Source organism: Stenella coeruleoalba, assembly GCF_951394435.1.
Source record: "Stenella coeruleoalba genome assembly, chromosome: 9".
Taxonomy (NCBI): domain Eukaryota; kingdom Metazoa; phylum Chordata; class Mammalia; order Artiodactyla; family Delphinidae; genus Stenella; species Stenella coeruleoalba.
The window spans coordinates 19,375,799-19,397,100 of record NC_137155.1 but is presented as its reverse complement, the minus strand read 5'-3'; the positions used below and the strand labels follow the sequence as shown (position 1 = coordinate 19,397,100).

Sequence of the window (21,302 nt, the reverse complement as noted above, 5' to 3'; positions counted from 1 at the left end):
TAAGTGCAAACACAGAAAACTAAACTACATGTTCAAGTGTCAAGCACTAAATCTTTGGGGGAGTGAGTAGTTATTTGATCCCATCCTCTTTTACCATTCTATGTCTTCTTGGAGTTCAGACATAATGGGAAGTACCTGGGGTAAAGTTGGGTTGACAACTGGGATGATTTGTTTTTGCTTCTCGGACAGAATGATGATGTCATCGACTGCCCACTGGTCATAGCCCTCCCCTGAGAACACAGGCTGCCACCAGCGGAAACTGGTGCAAGGGGTCTTGGCAGCAGCTGGCAGCTCCAGATAGACAAATCTGCATAAAAGCAAATCATTTAGCGTTGGGAAAGGAAAAGCGTTGTTTTTCTTAGCAACTGTTAAAATAACACGAGTAGCAACAAGAGAAAGTTATGTTTTGTTTGATCTCTTGGTATTTTTGTAAAGTTTCTAAGTTTAGACAGATAAGACAAGAGGTTGAAAGTTGTAAGCAAGTTTAGTCCTGATCCTGGTTTTTCCGTTTGGAATTGTATCTGTCGGAGGCAAATATTTCAACTGCGTTTGATTCATTGAACAGTGTCTTTTGACTACTATGACAATGGCCATAATATTTTAAAGAAACCCTTAAGAAAAAGCTGTTCCTTTGTATGTTATTGCATTAAAATAGCATTACAATTTTTTCAAGGCAGTTCTTACTTATTGGGGGAAAACATAAATAAGCATTAAAAATGAAATATAAATCACCCATAAGCTACCACATGGGGTTGGCCTCTGTTAACAATTTGATGTATATCATTAAAGCATGTAATCTTTTACACAGGTGAGATATATGTATGATTCAGTATCTTACAGTTTAAAACTTAACATTATATCATAAGCACATTCTCATGTCAATAAAGTAAGTTCTTAAGATCATTTTACCGTTTATATAATTTTTCATCACACAGATGTGCTAGTATTTATTTCACTTTTCCTTATTATAAGTAATTCTGTGATGAAAAATCTTTATGTATAAAGCTCTATGTATACCTCAGTTTATTTATTTAGGGAAGATTCTTAGAAATGGAATTACCAGGTCAAATAAACTGGACACGTTTAAGGCTCTGGATTTTTCCAAATTCCTTTCTGGGAGGGTCATGATGGTTTGCAGGATGACATGAGAGGACCTGTCTTGCTGCTCCATGTGGAGAGAGCACTTGGTGTTGTCATTAAAAAATGACCATTTGACTGTTGAAAAATGGTATCTTTTTTATTGCCACAGAGGTTGGATATTAATCACATTTTATTAAACATATGTCTTCCCTGTTGTGTAACATCTACTCATTCCTTTTACCCATTTTTCTATTGGGATCTTAGTGTTTTTCTTGATAATTTGTATAAGCTCTTTACAGGAACACTGATCCTCTATTTCTCGTATTTGTTGCATATATTTTCTCAGTTTGCTTTCCTTCTTTTCATTTTTTTTCTGTTTTCTTTGAAATATATGTGTTACATGTGTATGTAGTTTTACATCTGTATGTAGTATATTTCTGTGTAAGCAGTCCTTTTCTTTGTTAATTCTTGCGTTGAACTTATGTTTAGAAAGTTCAGGTCTTTTTCCAAGATCAGATAGCAACCTAAGTGTTTAACTCTTTAACCAGTCTTTAACAGTTTTTGCTGATGTAAGGTGATAATCTAAATAGGTACTTTTCCCCAAGAGCCTACCCATTTTTTTCTAACACCATTTGATTGAATAACCATTTCTTTATCATTGATAGTTGATGTGTCTTTTTTTCATATATGTTTGTACAGATATCTGAGTCAATTTCTGGGTCATCTATTTGGCTTGATTGTTCTATCCATGCACTGGTATCATTCCACTTTAATACTGTAGCTTATACAATATGTTTTAATATTGTGCGGGGCATCCCTCTATATTTTGTCAAAAGTTTAAACTATTTTTGCCAGTTTATATTTCCAGATATAAAGCTCCCCCCCAAAAAATGCCACTAAGATTTTGATTGGAATAGCATTAAATGTAAATTAAGAGATTTCTTCATATCACAATGTTCAGTTTTCCTATCCAGGGATGCTGTATTATTTTCCATTTATTTGTTTTCTTTTATATCTCTGAAGGAAGTTTTGAAGTTTTATCATTTCCTTTACAGAGATTCTCAGTATTGTTTCTTAAACTTATATTTATTTATGTATTTGCCATCATGGGGTCTTCTTCTGATATCTTCCAATTCAGAATTTCTTAACCAGTTTAGTGTCATAGAACTCTCTGAGAACGTGATGAAATAACCCCTAAAGAAAAACTCCCTTAAATAAAAATGGAATATCTCTGGAATTTGAAAAAGCTAGTGAATTTTTGTTTGTCTATATAGTACTCTAGTTGCTTTACTGAATTCTCAGTAATTTCCAGATGGACAATGCTATTACTTGGAAAAAATAATTTGAATAGTTTCAAACTGTTGTTTAAACCAGTTTGGCCCCATTATCAATTCCCCTTCTACTGTACGGGGGGAATCTCACCAGGCTCCATCTCCCACCCACCATCCCTGACTCTCTCCTTGGATGTTATGACTCTTGTTAGACCTAGTTGCCTCTTCTCTGGTTTCCACCTCTCCCCCGTGTGCCTTAGAAGAAATGCTTTGGGTTGGTCTGTCTGCATATCTAATTGTGTTATATTATGGAGAGTTATGTCACCTTGAAATAACTCAATGTTTTAAAACAATGAACTTATGAATCTTCAATCTACAAAATAGCTCTATTGTAAGTATTATATCTAAAATATATTTAATTTGTAAGAATTGGATCTACATATTTTTCAATAATTTTTTTCCAATAAAATAAGGTTCAGTTGTAAAATGCAAAACAGGGGTATCAGTATGGTAAGGCCTAATAATAATCAAGGAGATAATAATTATTATCGCACTGGAAGGAGACTGGGGCTGGTTACCTGGGTTTGCTGAAGTCTGAGAAGTACATCTCCGCCAGCAGGTGCCACTGGATGCCCCCATTGTTGCTGTACTGGAGAAGGATGCCCTCCTCTCTGCTGTCGGGCTTGTTGCACGCAGCACTCTCTCCACCGATCTGTATGTAGAACTGGACAAAGTCCACCCAGGAAGTATCCAGATCCCAGCTCACCAACCGTCTTTTTCCAGCCTTTCGGAAGAACAGAAAAATCACAGATTCAATTATCTGGGAGCAATTAGTTGTTTCCGTTTCAAATTCATATGAGCATCCTAGCACTATGTGGAGATGATCTTATTCTCATTTATTGTTGAGAGGAGCAGGTTATGCCATTTAACTGCTCCTGGATCCATTCTATTAGTCTCTACATCACTGACTCCCAGATTCGGTTATGAGATCCTTGAGAACTGCTAATTCCACCAAAGGGTACTGAAAAGTCTTTAATAATAAAGCAAAATTCATTTTAATGAAAACACTCCCAGCATTCGCTTTGGAAATCTCCTCCAGGCAGAGTCATGGAGAAGAAAGACCACATACATACTTTGAAATCAGCTGGAGCTGGGTTTGAATCTCAGCCCATGATTCATGCTGTTCACTAGCTGTGTGACCTTTCTGAGCTTTTATTTTCCTCAAAGTTATAACATGGGTAATAATACCTTCCTTACAGGGTGTTGTGACAATTAGATGAAATAATATGTTACATAACTTGCCTAGCACACGGCATCTCTTCCTGAGGGGACAATCTCTTAATAGATATTCCCCGGCTCTCCTCCTCCCTGGGAATTGAGGTAAAATAGGCAAGACACAAACTTCTTGACAAAAAGAGAGTACTGAAGTCTCTCCGGCTCCCAGTCAGTCTATTTCTTGGAAATAGAGAGGGTGGGAGGGATCATTAAATAAGTTTTTGCAACCATTAAATGGTCTCTTTGTGTCTTAAAAATGTTAAAAACTTCCTCAAATCCAGCAACTTGCTTCTTTTGCTTAGTGCATCCCCTGCCTGTCACAGTTCTGTTGTGAGGTATGAGATACAAATTGACAAGGTTTGTCATCATTTCTGTTGTCTCTAAACGGTTTCATGCTAACAGGATTGAAAAAAAGTTTGCTGATAAGATTCTTGCACCCAAACTGATTCTGCCAAAGCTAACCCATGGACTGCACTGAGTGGTCTTAGAGAGTTTCCGAGGAGTTCAATTAATATTTGGGAAGAAAACCTGAGACAGAATACACAGTATAGAGAAAAGCACCCCTCACACTTATAATTTAAACCCTACTCTAATCCACTAAGTTAATTAAGAAAGGGTTTCAGTTATTAGAAGTCACAGGGGAAATACTTGGGGATAATTACAGGAGTACACTGTTACTGATAAATCTAAAGCCAATTAAGAGATTCCAAAATAGACAAGGGTGCCAGCAAAAAGAGCACTGAGGTCAATCCTGAGACAGAAACTCATTTTTTGGAACTCTCAATTTTATGTATGTATTAGAAGAAATCATAAAATATACATTTTCAACGTGTTAGATGTGCTTTTCATTTTTCTTGCTGTTGATTTGAAATAGTGTTAAGTGGAAACAACTCAGAGATTATTATAATCTGACCTAGAATTTTCGTGCCTCAGGATCAGTACAGGAAGAATGAATTTGAGAAGAACCTAGCTGGTTAATTCCCACCCAGCAAACTTCTATGAAAACCCTGGCATGTGGAAAAGAGCCAGAACGATAAAGATCTAAGGTGAGGAGAATGATAAAAATCCAACTATCACAATTAAATGGTTGGAATGATTGGTCAATTGTGAAATTCACAGAACAGTGTTGTTCTTCCAGGAGACTATGGTGTTGCTCTATAGAGATTTTGAGAGTGTTTTGTGGGATTATTATTATTATTTTTTTTGCGGTACACCGGCCTCTCACTGTTGTGGCCTCTCCCGTTGCGGAGCACAGGCTCAGCGGCCATGGCTCACGGGCCTAGCCGCTCCGCGGCATGTGGGATCTTCCCGGACCGGGGCATGAACCCGCGTGCCCTGCATCGGCAGGTGGACTCTCAACCACTGCGCCACCAGGGAAGCCCTGTGGGATTTTTTTAAAATGAAAAATATCATACAAATGCTTGGTTTGGCACTGAAGATGTTTTTTCCTAGAGAGTAGTACAAGTCATTTTCTTTTGTCTGGTGACCTGAAATGCTGAACATTGTTTTAAAGGGGGAAAAGAGAGAAAAAGGAAATGGCTCAGGGCAAACTATTTTGTCAGAATTTAGAATCAGATGTTAACACACGGTTTGCAGTTTTTCTACTATACTATGATCAATGTATTTATGTATATGTGTAGATATATATAAACATGTAATATGCATATACATGTGTTGGAGTAATAGATTAAGGACCTCCTCATTCCTAGAGTGTGGAAAATACCCTCCAATTTCCCCCAGCATTCTAGGTTAAAATGTCTTCAGTGTTTAGATAAAATAATACAGAATTTAAAGGTAACGCCTACAGAATCTAGAGCCTTTATAATAAAACCTCTAAAATGCTTTATAAAAACTTTACCTTTTGACTTCCATTAAAATCTTCTTTAATCAAAATGCCAGTAGAATAAAAGTCTACTATATTTATTTGAAAATAACCATTTCTTTATAACTTTCTGTTGTTTTCCAATTTTCTTTCATCCATTCATTGATTTCTTTCTTCAGCAAATAATTACCGGTTGCCAGTGATACCAAGCTCAATACCACGTGTTATAAAAACAAACTTGAAAGGGGAGTCCACAGATACGTCCGTGCAGGGAGAGTAATAACTTAGGGCTGCAGACCAAGTTCTATCCCTTGTTAAATCCCATTTGGTCATATGATTAATGATCAATGCTCCAATCTATTCAGTCTCAAGGGTATTTATTGATATGTAAATGCCTAACGCAAAGCATGCATTTCTGAGTTGAACATCTTATCTAGAAGTTTGGCTCAGTCAGTAAGACTGTGCATTTTGCTGGGTACTGTGAGAATAAAAATAAAAATATGATCTATATATGTAGGGAACACAATGAGAGGGGCAGTCAAAGAAAGGAAAGATCAGTGTACTCTGCCCTAGTCCCAGAAAGCCCCATGGAAGTGAAACTGAGCAGGACCCTGTGGGGCTTCTGGGCACAAAAGCCTTTCCGTGTGCCCCACTCCTTGTTTGTAGGGAATAGACTCCAGCCTCTATGACCTTCCCTGAGTCCCAAAGGACAGATTCAAACAGTTGTCAATCAGGGAAGGGAGGGTATGCAGAGACAAGGGAGGAACGGCCAAGAAACAATAATGCAGACTTGGCGCAGGGTTGTGGTTCTGCCTCAAGGGATACACATTAACAATATCTTTTGAGCTCTTTATAGAACTAAAACCCAACAAGTGGCAAATGTCAGCATTCTTCATACCAGAGAAGACCACCTGAGGCCAGATTAAAGGAGCCAGAGAAGCCTATCAAGAGATCACCTGAAATGAGATTAAAAGAGTGCAAGGGGCTTCCCTGGTGGCGCAGTGGTTGAGAATCTGCCTGTTAATGCAGGGGACACGGGTTCGAGCCCTGGTCTGGGAGGATCCCACATGCCGCGGAGCAACTAGGCCCATGAGGCACAACTACTGAGCCTGCGCGTCTGGAGCCTGTGCTCCGCAACAAGAGAGGCCACGATAGTGAGAGGCCCGCGCACGGCGACGAAGAGTGGCCCCCGCTCGCCGCAACTAGAGAAAGCCCTTGCACAGAAACAAAGCCCCAACACAGCAAAAATAAATTAATTAATTAATAAACTCCTACCACCAACATCTTCTAAAAAACAACAACAACAAAGAGTGCAGGCCCTGCACACACGCTAATCTTATCAGCAACCCCACCCTTGAACTATTGCTATAAAACTCCTCACCAAATCCTCCTGGGGTGGGACACAGTTTTTCAGGGCAGGAGCCCACTGTGTCCCCCTTTGCCTGGCAAAGCAATAAAGCTATTCTTTTCTACTTCACCCCAAATTCTGTCTCTGAGATTCGATTTGGCACCAGTATACAAAGGCCAAGCTTTCGATGTCAGAAGCAGCAGGATTTGGGCAAAACACTGCAAGGTTTATATGGATGTGAGAGGCCGTGGAAGGCCTAACGGAAAGCAGTGGAGGCTAAGCAAAGAGGGAAATTGGCAAAATCTGGGATGATGAGGAGAGCTTCCTGTTTGGAGCAGAGGACTCATGTTTGGAAAAAGAAAATAAGTTCTGTAGTTAGGGCAGCAGTATTGGAGACTATCCTGAACACTGGTGATGGAAGAGTGACAGGACAGAAGCATGTTTTTAGAGAAATTAATCTAGGGTGGTTTGCAAAGGTCTAAGGAACACTTCCTTTGGGCTATTACCCCTTCTTTACTTCAATTATGCTGGCTGGTGGTAGGTGCCAAATTGTGTATCCCACCTGTCTGCCAAAGGAGCGAGTACATAACTCTGGCCATGCCAATCATATTACGCCATTCCCCGGACACGTGACTGGCCAATCAGAAAGCTTTCCCACATTTTCCTATGGAGTTGCTTATAGAGCTCTGTGGCCATGGTTTCACTCTCACGACGACAGCTGACCTGAAAATAGAGTCTCCTCTTAAGGAGAGAGTTCTGTGGGCATTTGTGTTTCCAGCTCCATGTATCTCTGAGTCAAGTTTCATCTAAGCCCTTCCTGTTTTGATTAGAAGAACCAATTTTCCTTCTTTTTTGCTTAAGCTAGTTTCTCTCACTTAGAATTCAAAACAGATCTGACTGATAACAAGAGAAAAAAGTAAAAATATGATCCTTAGATATTTTGACAAAAATTTAGGGAGAAAGCTGGTTTCGGAGAGGAAGAGAATGATTTTATTTTTGAAATGCTGATTTTGTTAGTGGCAGGGCGTACATATGGAAATATTCCATGATACCAGTTTGAAATTTATTTTCATAAAATGTAATTATGATAGCTAACACTTATAGGTTATTTCTATATGCCCAACACTATCCTTTATTCTTTACCTGCATTAACTCACTCTCAACATCCTACTTTACAGTCGAAAAAACTGTGACACAGAAAGATGTTATAACTCTGCAAGGTGAACCAATTAATTAGTTTTGGAGCCCAGGTATAAAGCCAGGTAGCTTGACTCCAGACATAATCTTGAATTAAGTGTTAGAAATATTGATATGTAACCTTTATATGTTTAAAATATCTGTGTGTATGCACACATGTTTACTGGGGTGTTTGGGTAAATATTGGTTAAGGATTCATAATCTTGTTTTAAAATTGATGGTTATGGGAGACACAATCTTTTCATTTCTGCATGATTATACAGTGTACCCAGATCTATGCAATGAATATTGGTCACTTATTGACTATTATCTCTAAGAATAATGACATGGGGATCTTAGATGTCAATGGATAAGAAATATCATTAAATGGAATCCGTCCCTGATTTTCTGTCATTTTCCAGCTTGTTTACTTTGTTATTTACATTTTCTTGTTTACATTTTCTATCTTGTTTACATTTTCTATCTGATTCTTTGTTCTGCACCTGCCTCAAAACGAAAGCTGTACCTATTTTTGCATTTGCATACATTAACTTGTTTTGGATTTCTGCCCAAACAGGTTCTGCAACACATCAGCCCTATGGTATATCACCCACCTTTGTGTACTTGCTATGTGACGTGGAATGGGACATTTTCAGTTGTCCTAGAATTGGTGGCTATAGTCCCTGCTGGAAAGAAGTGGTGCTGGTCACCCCACATTCTAAAGAGAGCTGCCAATAATTAGGGTTGAACACATTGCTCAGGTTGGAGAGCTGGACCTGCTCCCCTCTGCAGTCCTTTCGAAAACTATATGAAGAGATGAACTGGAGGAGGCACGAAGAAAAGAATGTGCTGTCTGGACTGTAGCAAGGGAGGAGAGGAAGGTGGTTCTCTCAGCCACATCCCTCACCAAGCAACACGGGTTATGAGTGTTCCAAGAGAATCAGGCACCTCTATCCCTAGTCGGTATGTACTGATCTGTCTGCTTCCACTGGGAAAGCTGAACCCTGCAAGAAAACCTTCTACTCAGAGCCCCTGTTATGGGGTGCCCCCAAATTCATATGTTGAAAGGTTAACCCTTATAGGGATCGTATTAGGAGGTGAGGCCTCTGGCAGGTAGTTAAATGATGAAGGTGGAGTCCTCATGATGGGATTAGTGCCCTTATAAGAAGAGACAGGAGAAGGCCTGCTTTCTCCCTCTCTGCTCTCTCTCTCCACCATGTGAGGATACAATGCAAAGATGGCCGTCCTGCAAATGTGGAAGCAGGCCCTCACTAGACATTGGATCTGCTAGTGCCTTGATCTTGGACTTTCCAGCTTGCAGAACTGTGAGAGAAAAACGTTTGCTGTTGAAGCCACCCACTCTATGGTATTTTGTTATAGTAGCCCAAGTTGACTAGGACAGTCCCACATCAGCTGATGCCACCAGCAGCCACCAAACTGAGCTGAAATAGGACCTGAGATGTCTGCTCTTGATGTAGAGCTGGCCAGTACCCTAGGAATGGCTTTGCACACCCCTACCTTCACCTTTATTCCTCCTTCCTCCAATCATATTCTTGGGATTAATGGATTGACAAATTGAATAAACATTTCTAGAAATGTTTTCTACATGTTAGGTACCGTTCTACATGATTTACAAGTACTAACTCATTTAACCTGCATAATAACCCTAATGAGGTAGATACTCTTTTACAAACGAGGAAGCCAAGTCACAGAGAGGTTAAGGTATTTGTTCCAAGTCACACAGCTAGGAAGTGGCAGAATCAGACTGAAACAGGCAGTCTGGCTCCAGAGTTGCTGTTGTTAACTTCTAAGCTCCACTACCTCCACCACCACTCACGTCCTCACCCCCAGGCCCGCGTGCTCACACACCCTCCAAAGCCTGGTATGAGAAGGGGCCAGGACCCTGCCCCACTCAAAGCCCCCCAAGACACAAGCCTGGCTGGCACTGGAGGAAAGGAAAGCAATGAGCTTTAAATTAGGTCCAAGAAAGGCAGGAATTTTAAACCGGCCTATCTGGATTTGTAGTAAGCAAAGACAAGCATAAAACTATGAATTTCCCAAATGGAGCTAAGGCATAGAAATTTGACAAAGTCCAGTCAAAAGCAGGGAATGTAGGGAAAAATAAAACTGCGTCATATTTGTACCTTCTGAGTTCAGACGGCTACAACATCAGTCACATATTGAAATAGCCACTGTGCTAATCACTTACTCCTGGCTCTTAGTCCTACCTTGCTGAAATACAGAGATGATCCAGAAGAGATGACTCCACACCCTTCTTCTGGTTTTACAATTTCTCCCCCAATAACTTCTTGCCAGTCAGACTCCCAAGCATTTGGGTTCTCAAAGTCCGACATGATCGTGGAAGGAAGGGCAGCTTCTGGGTGGCACTCAGTGCCTTGGTATCCCTGGTCACACCTACAAGAGAGGAGGGCCGAGTGAACAAGTGATGGACTCCTGTGTGAATGCCACAGCCATCTGACCTGCAACACTTCCTATATCTCACTTTTGTTCGGGTATTGGCATCTGTACTAGACTTTTCTCTACAGTGTAATCTTTGAATATGGTGGTAGCAACCTTCAGTTTTGCACAAGGGGGAAAAAAGGGATAGAATCCATTCTTAAAACAAATAGTGCTGTAACAGTAGAGATGAGGCATCAAGTAGTAATGAAGGATACAGGCGTGTGTGCACATGTGTGATGGGGGGAGGGGAAGGATCGTGAGATCTTCCCGTAGGCTTAAAAGGTCACATATAAATGTTTGTCTGCTCACCCAACATTTAATTGTGGCCGTGTTTTACAGTTCCTCTTTCTGATTAGATTATGTCTCTTTTAGAGTCTTTAAGTATTCAAGTGTGTTCCTATCTCATCCTCATTAGCGATAATCACCATCTCTCACTGTACACAACCTTGAGCTTCTGGTGAAGTGCTGTAGGAAAGCGTGTAGCAGCTGTTTGACTAGAGCTTTAAGACTATCAAGGGAAGGAGGGGGGAAGCAATAGCAAGGCTCTGTTAACTAACAAAGAGGACTTTGGGGCTAATGGATAAACTCTGAAATTTAAACCCAGGAGGTTACATTTTGAGGTTTACAATCTATGGCTTTATACTTATTGAAATACAACAATATCTTTTACATCTAGAATAAAGACAGAAAGGAGGATCGTTTTCCTTTGGCGATCTCATTATTTATCAGGTGATTCCTATAACTGATGACAGCTGCTGTGGTATGGCTATAAACACACATCCAGAAAAGCAGAGTCAACCAGGCCTCCTGACGCACGTACCTGCACACGCCGTGGTCGCAGGAGCCGTGCCCACTGCACATGTTTGGGCACTGCTGCCCAATGTAAATGCTGTCTAGCGCCCACTCGTCTTGGGCAGTGTAATAGCTCTGACTCCAGCGGAAGCGGGTGGCGCTGGACCTAGAAACAAGGCACAGTAACAAAAACAGTATTTTAACTGACATGGGACCGTATAGACAAGGAACGGTGGAGCTCAAAATCCTTCAGAGAACGAACTCTCTGGAACTTGAATTTAGCTGCTAATCATCCACCGTGAAGGAAAGCCTATTTTGTATATACCTCGATCTTAATTTATTTGAGACTACATTTAATTAATAAATTTGTATTTTAAAGAAAAACACAATATCAGATTTATGTTGTTGCTGCACAGGGATTTGACGCGCGGAAAAGAAAGGAAGTAAAACGATATCTTTTAAAAATAAAAATTTGTAAGAAACTGTCTCTTTCACAGATGAAAATGCACAGTGTTTAACTTAGAGTAAGGCAGTTTCTTAAAATAAACGTTATCAGTAGTTATTGGAAGACTTCCAGTTAGCTCTCAATGCAAAACAAAAGTTTTGTTTGGAGGTATGGTTTTGGGGTTGAGGGGATGGGCTACAATGTACTATTTTACAAGTAAGAACATCTGGGTGCTAAATCCTGCTTCTTATTTCTGAAACATTAACTTGCTTAGGTTTCACGGACAAGCTGATGTTAAGTGGAGATAAAAACTTTAAAACAGTCCATTACACATAGAGAAACACTTGGGACCCTGATTCATCTAAACTACATATAAACGCTAAAGAAGAGGATGTTTTGAGAGCAATGCCAGGAAGGTTTTCATTCACTGACTACCATAAAAAAATTCTTTTAAAATCACATCATACTTTTCACCTCTAGAAACTTTCAGGAATCCATGATTAGTTCTTTCTGGTCAAAGCACAAAAAAAAAAAAAAAGAAAAGAAACCAAAAAGAATTTGCAGAATTAACGTGCATGCTCAGTTCCATTAATTAAACCCTCCCCAAGTACACTATCTACAGATACACTTGATCTTAATGGCTCTGAATGATCCATTAAAGTCTACTGCATCAATTACCCACATATTGAATACTCCCTAAGTACATAACAGGCTGTTAAAATCCAGACTAAGCCTTTACTGTTTATTTTACTAACGATCTGTGGCTAATAGGTTGCATTTTTATTCCTAGTAGGATGATTCCAGGATTCACTGAGGTGCATCCACTAGACACAGGTTAGCGGGATATCAGTGTTCTTCATGGTACATACAATGAGACAGATGCACCTCTTCTATGGTAATAGTTTATATTTGTAATCTAACAGCCATCACAATTTTCACAGTCCCATTAAGAAATGTTTTTTAGAAAAGCCTACTATAAAAGTAAGTACATTATCTTAGAGCCCCACAGAAAACAAATAAATTAAGACGCATGCACCACTGTCATTTAAAGGAGAGATGACTATATTTCTTTTAAGATTGATTACAATCTGAGTCAAGTCTAGGGTCACACATATCTAGACGGTGAACTCCTTTGGGGACAGGGATATGTTTTTGTCTCAGTAGTCTGCACAGGAACAGAATAAAGTAAGTGTACAAAAACAGTCTGCTAAAAAATGAGCCGATGAGTGGAGGGACAAGGCCAGGAAAGGGCAGCCTGTTTCTGACTTCTGCAGGTAACAGTGTGAAGAAAGTGCTAGGAGTCAGGCGACCGGTCCCCCAGGACCCTGGCTCTGTAATTTATCAGCTGTGTGATCTTTACTGGAAAATTTAAGACTTCAGGGGCTTCTAGTTCCTCACCTCTCAAATAAATAGATTGGGCAATCTGATTTCTAAGATCCCTTCCAGCTCAAAAATTTAATGATTGCTCTGGTGGTTTGTTGACCGAGGTGATAGTTTATTTTCTTTAGAGTCACATGCTTACATGAAAACCATGGCATACATTATTCTGAAGTTTCAAACATTAAAATGGGGTTGGAGGGTTTCAGAACCTGACCTAGATTTCTCAATTTATGCTTCTAAACAGTCACATGTAAACACTCTCCAAATTCTTTTTATAAGTAAATTAATCCTTACATGTACCTATGAGCTCTTGAAAAGATATTTCCTTAAGATAAAAAGCTTAAAAAGTGAATTATTCCATTTAAAGTGACAATCCACATTTTCATGTACTGATGTTAATTAACAGAAAAGAAAGCAAAAGAGGTTGACTATTGGCTTCATTTTTAGTGAGAAAAAAAAATTAGTTGTGTGAGCAATCTCCAGCTGGTCACATGTGAGAACACAAGGTGTGATCTCACTGATTTGCAGCTGCATCACTGCTAAATATCGCCCTCAATACAAATATTTAATTTGCCAATTTTCTCTTTCTCTCTCTCCCTTCCTCTTTCTCCCTGCCTCTGCCTCTCTCTCAAAACTAAGTATCCTTAGGAGGAAAATCTTGTGTACTTTGGATTGAGTCTGGAAATAGCACTACTGCTGTGTGGATCATGAAATGAAGTTGACCTACATTTAAAATTCAAACTATGGACTCTCAAAGGCAACAAAACTTGACAGTCTTTTCTTTATTTGATTTTTTTCCTCTTATAAACTTCTAGACTGAAATAAAATACCATTGCGTCATCTCTTGATAGTTAGGTAACTGAGGAATCAAGGTAAATGAAGTCCGGCTAAATTGTATTTTCTACCTTCAGAGTGACTATAATTACATTTACCCAAATATCCTGAAACTCATTCAGTCATTAGGTGTTGATTTGTTCATGAAGTCAGCAACTGACAGCTGTTTGGGTCTCATTAGGCCCTGTTCTTATGTAAATGTCTCTCACAAAAACAAAATTAATTTTCATTGGGTAACAAATGTTCAGTTCATATACAAAATAATTTCTCTGAGCAGGTGTATACATGTTCAGTATTCCACTCTAAGTTGTCCTATCTAGCATTATCTTCTAAAGTTAACAGATCTTTGACAGTGCAGACCAAATTTGCTCGTCTACGTTCAATTTATAGTTGCATATGCTGGACAATCAAAACAGCAGAAGAAAGATTCACCAAAAGGAATATTGCTTCACACTAAACTGTACTTCCTTGCCCCAATGCTTGGGAAAAACATGCAATCTGCAAAAGTTTGAAATGCATATAATAAAGTTATCAAGAATGCCAAAGAGAATAAATGTACTTTATCTTTATAGCAGAGCTTTAAAGCATTACAGATCCGAAAACAATGATAATAACGAGTTGAACACTATTTTTTTGAAATACTATAGCAATAATGTTTAGTTTACGTATTAGTCAGTAGAAATGTTAAAATAAATATCCTATTGGGTGGTTTGTTTTTAAGAAATATTTTTACTTTCTTTATCCAGGGCTTTGAGGGAAATCTGGAAAAGCAGAATTCAATTATTTACCTACATGTACTTAAAGGCAAATTGTCAGAGGAATGATCTAGTAGATTTTTTTTTCAGTTTGTAAAAAGAGATGGTTTGTAATAAAACATCTCTTTAGTTCATCAAGGCACATTTAATTGAAATTTATTTAATTTCCCAACATTTAATGAGCACCTCTACAACATGACAGGCTCTGCGTTAAAACTAAAGAGTTTAAGGATCAATATATTTCCTCTCAAGTGCTGAATAAACACTGACAAGAACGAGACCTTTTCTTACTATACTAAAACTTTCAACCTAGTGGTACTATCTTTTTTTTTTTTTCTTTTTCTTTTTTTGCTGTATGCGGGCCTCTCACCGCTGTGGCCTCTCCCGTTGAGGAGCACAGGCTCCGGACGCGCAGGCCCAGCGGCCATGGCTCATGGGCCCAGCCGCTCCGCGGCATGTGGGATCCTCCAGGACCAGGGCACGAACCCGTGTCCCCGCATCGGCAGGCAGACTCTCAACCACTGCGCTACTAGGGAAGCCCTATCTTTTAAGCTAAGAAAATAATAATGCTACATACAATCTCAGTGTAAAATAACCTGCAAAGGCTTTTTCGATAAAGGACGATACTTTCTGGATATTGCCTAAACTATATTAATTAAGAATTATAATTTAAAACTTCTCTGGGAACAAAAGGACATCTCTAAAATACACTATCAGTATTATCTTGTCATCATAATTTTGAAATTGTACCCCACATGTCAATGAATAAAAATCAGTGTTTTTTAAATAATGAGGGTAATATACTTAATGGCAAAATAATGGGGGCAAATTAAATAAAAGAAGCTCAGTAGCTTTGCACCAAGTATGACCAGTATTTCAATTGTTTGATGTGTCGCTTTTTATAATCTTGATAGATATGCTTGGAATATCATTGAAATTAAATAAAAATCTTGATTATATTCCCAGCAGTAGATATAAAAAAGTAGGATGTTAGAAAAAGTAGCAACTTGTTATACAAAGCATTAATAGAGTATCCAGGAAGTGGCTCACAGTTGGATATAAAAAAATCTGTGGAAATCAAATTTCAAGCATTTTGTTCCAACCGACATAATGATGAATCCTTAAAAATAATCAAGGAGACATTCTTCTATAATGTAGTAATTCAATCTTCAACTAAAGGAGGTATAATAATAATTCTAGGTAGTTATCTAACCAATTGTTTTTTTGTACAGCCTAACTTACATAAAACAGTCTGAGAAGGGTTGATTCAGTAATTTTTTTTACAAAAGGGGTCTTGGAAGGCAGATACCACAGAAAAATATAATTTTTGTCTCTTTTATGCTTTTTCTGCTACACAAATCACAGAATCTTAGAATTCCAGAACTGCCAGGGACCTTTTAAGATTGTCTAGTTCAACCTCTTCATCATACACATAAGGAGTCACGTTTGAAGAGGTTAAATGGCTAAAGCATGTAGTCAATCAGTAGAGATATACTGAGAACTCAGCCCTTCTAATTTCTAGTCAAAGGTTCTTTCCTGGGCAAGCTCGTCCTATCCCAGGGTTTAAACAGGACTCATACTATTTAACTTTTCAACCCAAACCTCTTTTCTGAGCTCCAGATTCATAAGTCCAATTGGCTTCTTGACATTTCTGCTTGAGTAGATAAGTATCTCAAACTTCACATTACAAAACCTAAGAAGCACTATGTCTCTTAATTCTCTGCCCTAAATCCATTCCTCCAATCCCTCCCATCTCAGTCAGTGGTATTACCATCCAACAATGTTCCCAGGCCCAGACTTTAGAAACTGCTTTTGATTCTTCCATTTCTACCTCAGCCCCAATCTGGTCCATCAACAAGCCCTATTTGATTAAAATACATTTCATAAAAGATGTCTCTTTCCACGTTGTTACTATCATACTCCAAGCCACCTAAACATCTAATGCCTGGACCTCCCCCCTCCCCGCTGGAACTGGTCTCCCTGTCTTCACTCTTTATCCTACAATCTATTCCTCACACAGGCCTCAGTCTAACATGAAACAATGTAACATTTGGGGAAAATGTGCTTTTCTCTTTCATATTATCAAATGTTTAACTTTCTCCCTAGTTACTGAGGCTTCTGCTTCCTGGGGGATGATTTCCATTGTTACTGAAAGAATGTGAATAGAGAAAAATAGTGTATATTAAGTTTTTAAAAGAAAAAGAAGGGCTTTGAACCAAGAAAACAGCCTTGCAATCCAAACTGTCTTGACATAAGAGTTTTTAGATTCCTGTATCATTCTCTTTTTTTTTTTTGCGTTACGTGGGCCTCTCACTGCTGTGGCCTCTCCCGTTCTGGAGCACAGGCTCCGGACACGCAGGCTCAGCAGCTATGGCTCACGGGCCCAGCTGCTACGCGGCACGTGGGATCTTCCCGGACCGGGGCACGAACCCGTGTCCCCTGCATCGGCAGGCGGACTCTCAACCACTGCGCCACCAGGGAAGCCCTGTATCATTCTCTTTTATATGTCAAACCCAAAGGAACTGGATCATTGAATTTTCCCAAAAAAAGAAAAGTTGAGCCAAAAGGGAGGTGAGAAAAAGCCAGGACAGTTTGGAAACCAAACTTTCATTGGCTCTATTTTTCAAATAGCCTAGGAATAAAAGAAAGATCTTTTGATGCTGAAAAAAAAGAATGCGTCTTGCTACCTTGTGCTTAATTCTTCTTCATATTCATCATGCTAAAAGAGATAGAAAAGTTAAAGTGACAGCCATATCTGAAGATGTCATCTCTTACCAAGTTTTCTGGGGAAGAAGCACTATGACTCTTTTCCACTGTGTGAACTCACTGGCATGGTAAATACTTGCTGATGTAAATTCCTGACAACTCGGCATACTTGGAAGGCATTCCTAAAAGAGAATCATGCAAAAATTCAACTCAGCTTCTGTTTCCTCCAGGGCAATATGTTTACTCTCTCAACTCAAGTGAAAAAGACCTTGGAGAAATCTAATGTTACAATCTCAACCATTTGCAACATGAATGCAATCTATAAATTGTCCTTCTGTGAAGCTAAAATATTTGGGAAATAATTTAAATGAGATCCCACATTGGAATTAAATGTCTTCCAATTCTCACACGGAAAAACAGAAAATGGATTAGGATCCATTTTTTGGCCTGTGAGCATAACATTGGCATTTGGTAAAATTATCCTATTCACTATGTATTTATGCATTTATTGCAATATCAGACCACCAGTATGTATATATAAAGAAGTACATTTTATTCCAAGAAACTGGAATTATGTATTTCTTTTTTAAAACAAGAGATACCATATTCTTAATATGATCTACCTGCAGGTGAAGAGACTTAGAAAAGAACAGATGAAGACATGCTATAGAGAAAGAAGAAAGAGACATTTATAGAAAAAGAGAGCTAGAGAAAATAACGTCGAAAACACCATCCCAGTATATCTAGTCCTGAAGTTATTCCCATTTTTAAAAATTTTCAATTGCCCTTTAGTATCTGATAATGCAGAATGTGGCATCCTTGTAATCCACTGCTGACTTGATGTCAATTCTGTTACAAATAACATTGTTCCTTTTCAACCAAAACTAAACTTTTAGAATTGCAATTCTTTGCTTCCTGTGTTAAAACGTGAAGGCTACCTAACACAAACTTTAGAAAAAATAGACTTACCTCTTGTACAAGGTGCCAGGTGAGGCCATGGTTGGTTGAATACTCTAGTTTCACCTGGTTGTCCATGTGTGGAGTGTATTTCTGGCCACAGCCCATCACCAAGCTGAACTGAATCATGTAGGATGCTCCTATCTGCATTGATTGTGTTTCCACATAGCGCATACTTGAGGCAAGTTTAGAATCTCCTGTAAAACTGAAAGACAGAGGTGGAAATCAGAAAATTAAAAACAGCAATATATTAGGGAAAAATTAAGCTCTTCGTTTCATATCATACATCAAAATAGTTTCATTTTACTTATTTAAACCTTGCCAAGCTCTAGAATGGATTTTAGTTCATCTAAAAAAGGCAATTTGAAGGCTTCCCTGGTAGCACAGTGGTTAAAAATCCGCCTGCCAATGTAGGAGACATGGTTCGAGCCCTGGTCGGGGAGGACCCCACGTGCTGCGGAGCAACTAAGCCCGTGCGCCACAACTACCTAGCCTGCCCTCTAGAGCCCACAAGCCACAACTACTGAGCCCACGCACACCTAAAGCCCGTGCTCCGCAACAAGAGAAGCCGCTGCAATGAGAAGCCCACGCACCACGACGAAGAGTAGCCCCGGCTCACCTCAACTAGAGGAAGCCTGCGTGCAGCAACGAAGACCCAATGCAGCCAAAAATAAATAAATAAATTTATTTAAAAACAAAATCTTAAAAAAGGCAATTTGAAACAATCTGCCTATCAAGGAAGCAATATTTTCTTTTAAGTTAATACCTACAGTTGTCAAATATATTTGAAAATGGGTACTCACTCATATACTGCTCATGAGTATAAACGCTTTGACTCATTTCTTGGAACCTATCCTAAGGAAATAGTCCTAAATTCAAAAATAATTTTATAAAATACGATGAATATTGCAGGTTTACTCACAGTAGTAATTGGCAACAATTTAAATGTCAAACTATAGGAAAAATGGAATGCTTTAGTAAATTGGTATAGTCATGATAGATTGTCCATATTTCAAATATTAATGAAGGTTATATAATCAAATTAACGTGTATGTGAAAAAGTAAGTTTTAAAAAAATCCACAAAATGAGGAATGAAGGAAATTCACCAGAATGTTTGCAGGGGCTGTGTTTGATGGTAGGAAATGGGACAATTTAAAACTTCTCATTTTTCTTATTTTCCAAATAGTCTTCAATGCTCAGCCATTAAATACTGAAAACATGATAATGCAGTTCTAATGGTTGTACCTCAACTCAAAAATTCCCATGTCTTACTCGTCTCAATTGAGTACTACGGGATTATAAACTGCTTGAAGGCCCGCACAATTACTTTTTCAGAGAAAAGTGCTCAAGGAATTTATAACCTACCAGAGGAGATTAAAATATGGACATGTTTCACTGTAGTTAATATGGGTCAATGTAAATATTCCCAGGGCCAACCACACTGGGGTTTGTCTGCCACAGTACTTGGTACTGCCATTCTGAAGCACGTCAAGTACCACTGTTCAATGGTAAGGGGGCTTAGCTGACAAAGGAGATAATGCACTACTCCATGAAATCTTTGAGGCACTTAATATTTTTTCCTAATTCCCCTTTGCTGAATCAGCAAAATAAGAAGCTACTACTCTGATTTGCTTCTTGCAGAGTTTAAGATGTTATTATTATTTTTATTTTAATTGTAATTTTTTTTTTTTGCGGTACGCGGGCCTCTCACTGTTGTGGTCTTTCCCGTTGCGGAGCACAAGCTCCGGACACGCAGGGTCAGCGGCCATGGCTCACGGGCCCAGCCGCTCCGCGGCATGTGGGATCTTCCCGGACCGGGGAACGAACCCATGTCCCCTGCATCGGCAGGCGGACTCTCAACCACGCTGCCACCAGGGAAGCCCTAAGATGTTATTTAAAGATGGAATTTTGCTTATATGGAAGATCATCATGGGTTTGGGCTCAAGGCTATAAAATTTAAGAAGCTTTTTCCACACAATGACTAATTACTGTTTAACTAAGTTTTAAACACTTGAACAACAAATAGAGTAATAAAATGTAAGAGCCCTAATCTCTGCTTTAGTGTACTATTCATAAATGAAGGGAAAAGTCTTATTTAGTATTGCTAGGCTTACAAATCCAGTGCTACAACTTGTTTGTTGCTCTTATAAAGATGCCCACCAGTTGCTGAGTTAGGCCTATATCCTAAGACAGTGCTAAGCACAATACGCATATTACAATACATCCTTACAATAACTCTATGAAGTAGGAACAATTACCTCTAGTTAACAAATAAGGAAATGGGGATAGTAAATGGTACAGACTCAATGAGAAATCAGCTTTGCCTGACTCCAAAACCTCTCAACCAATACACTATCTCTTTGTCCTTCTATTACTCTAAGATGGAGAAGAAAAAACACTGTCGTTTTTTGTTTTTTAACACTGTAGTTTTGAATAATTTTCAGTTATACTTAATTTAACAAGCATTAACTTTCTGTTACTATGCAATGATGCTCTGATGTTAGAGATGTAAAACCATGACTGCTGCTATGTGTTAGGGCATACAGGATATGATCTAGAAAATATGAAGCCGTAGGATGCATTTTTTAGCAATATTACAAAATAAATCAACATAGAGCAAAAATAATAGTAAGCTATATAGGCACAAACTCATCTATATCAATTCCAGAGTCTTTAAAACAGGCAAAAAAATCCCAAATGCTTCTCCCTGATGAGAAATGAATGCCGCTTTTTGCTTCAAGGGTTATATGCTTTATGAGAAAGGCAATCAGAGGCAGCCAACGAGGGTTGATTTAACTTTTTCCTTTAAAGGCACATATTCCCTGGGCATCTGGTAAAAAAACCACAGAGTGCATGGAAGCACATGGGCTGAACGGTCTACAGGCCACACAGAGGCACTAAAACTTTCTCACTCGTGTCATGTACATTGTCTCTCCACCCCAGCATTTCTGAAATAATTTAAGATTATTTTCACAATCAGCTCCTTTTAAATGCCTCCCT

At 38.9% G+C, this 21,302-nt stretch overlaps 1 protein-coding gene across 5 annotated transcripts in view; it reads right to left on the bottom strand.

The window, feature by feature from the left end:
• Window positions 1–21,302, bottom strand: part of RELN (reelin) — a 697,060-nt gene that overhangs the window by 108,207 nt on the left and 567,551 nt on the right. For all 5 annotated transcript variants that reach the window (XM_079932058.1, XM_079932060.1, XM_079932059.1 and 2 more), the window contains 6 exons: window positions 18,314–18,506; window positions 17,414–17,526; window positions 11,253–11,390; window positions 10,201–10,387; window positions 2,930–3,135; window positions 136–307 (listed from right to left, as the gene is read on the bottom strand). In XM_079932058.1, the coding sequence (XP_079788184.1) occupies window positions 136–307; window positions 2,930–3,135; window positions 10,201–10,387; window positions 11,253–11,390; window positions 17,414–17,526; window positions 18,314–18,506 (1,009 nt within the window). The remainder of the gene's footprint in view (window positions 1–135; window positions 308–2,929; window positions 3,136–10,200; window positions 10,388–11,252; window positions 11,391–17,413; window positions 17,527–18,313; window positions 18,507–21,302) is intronic.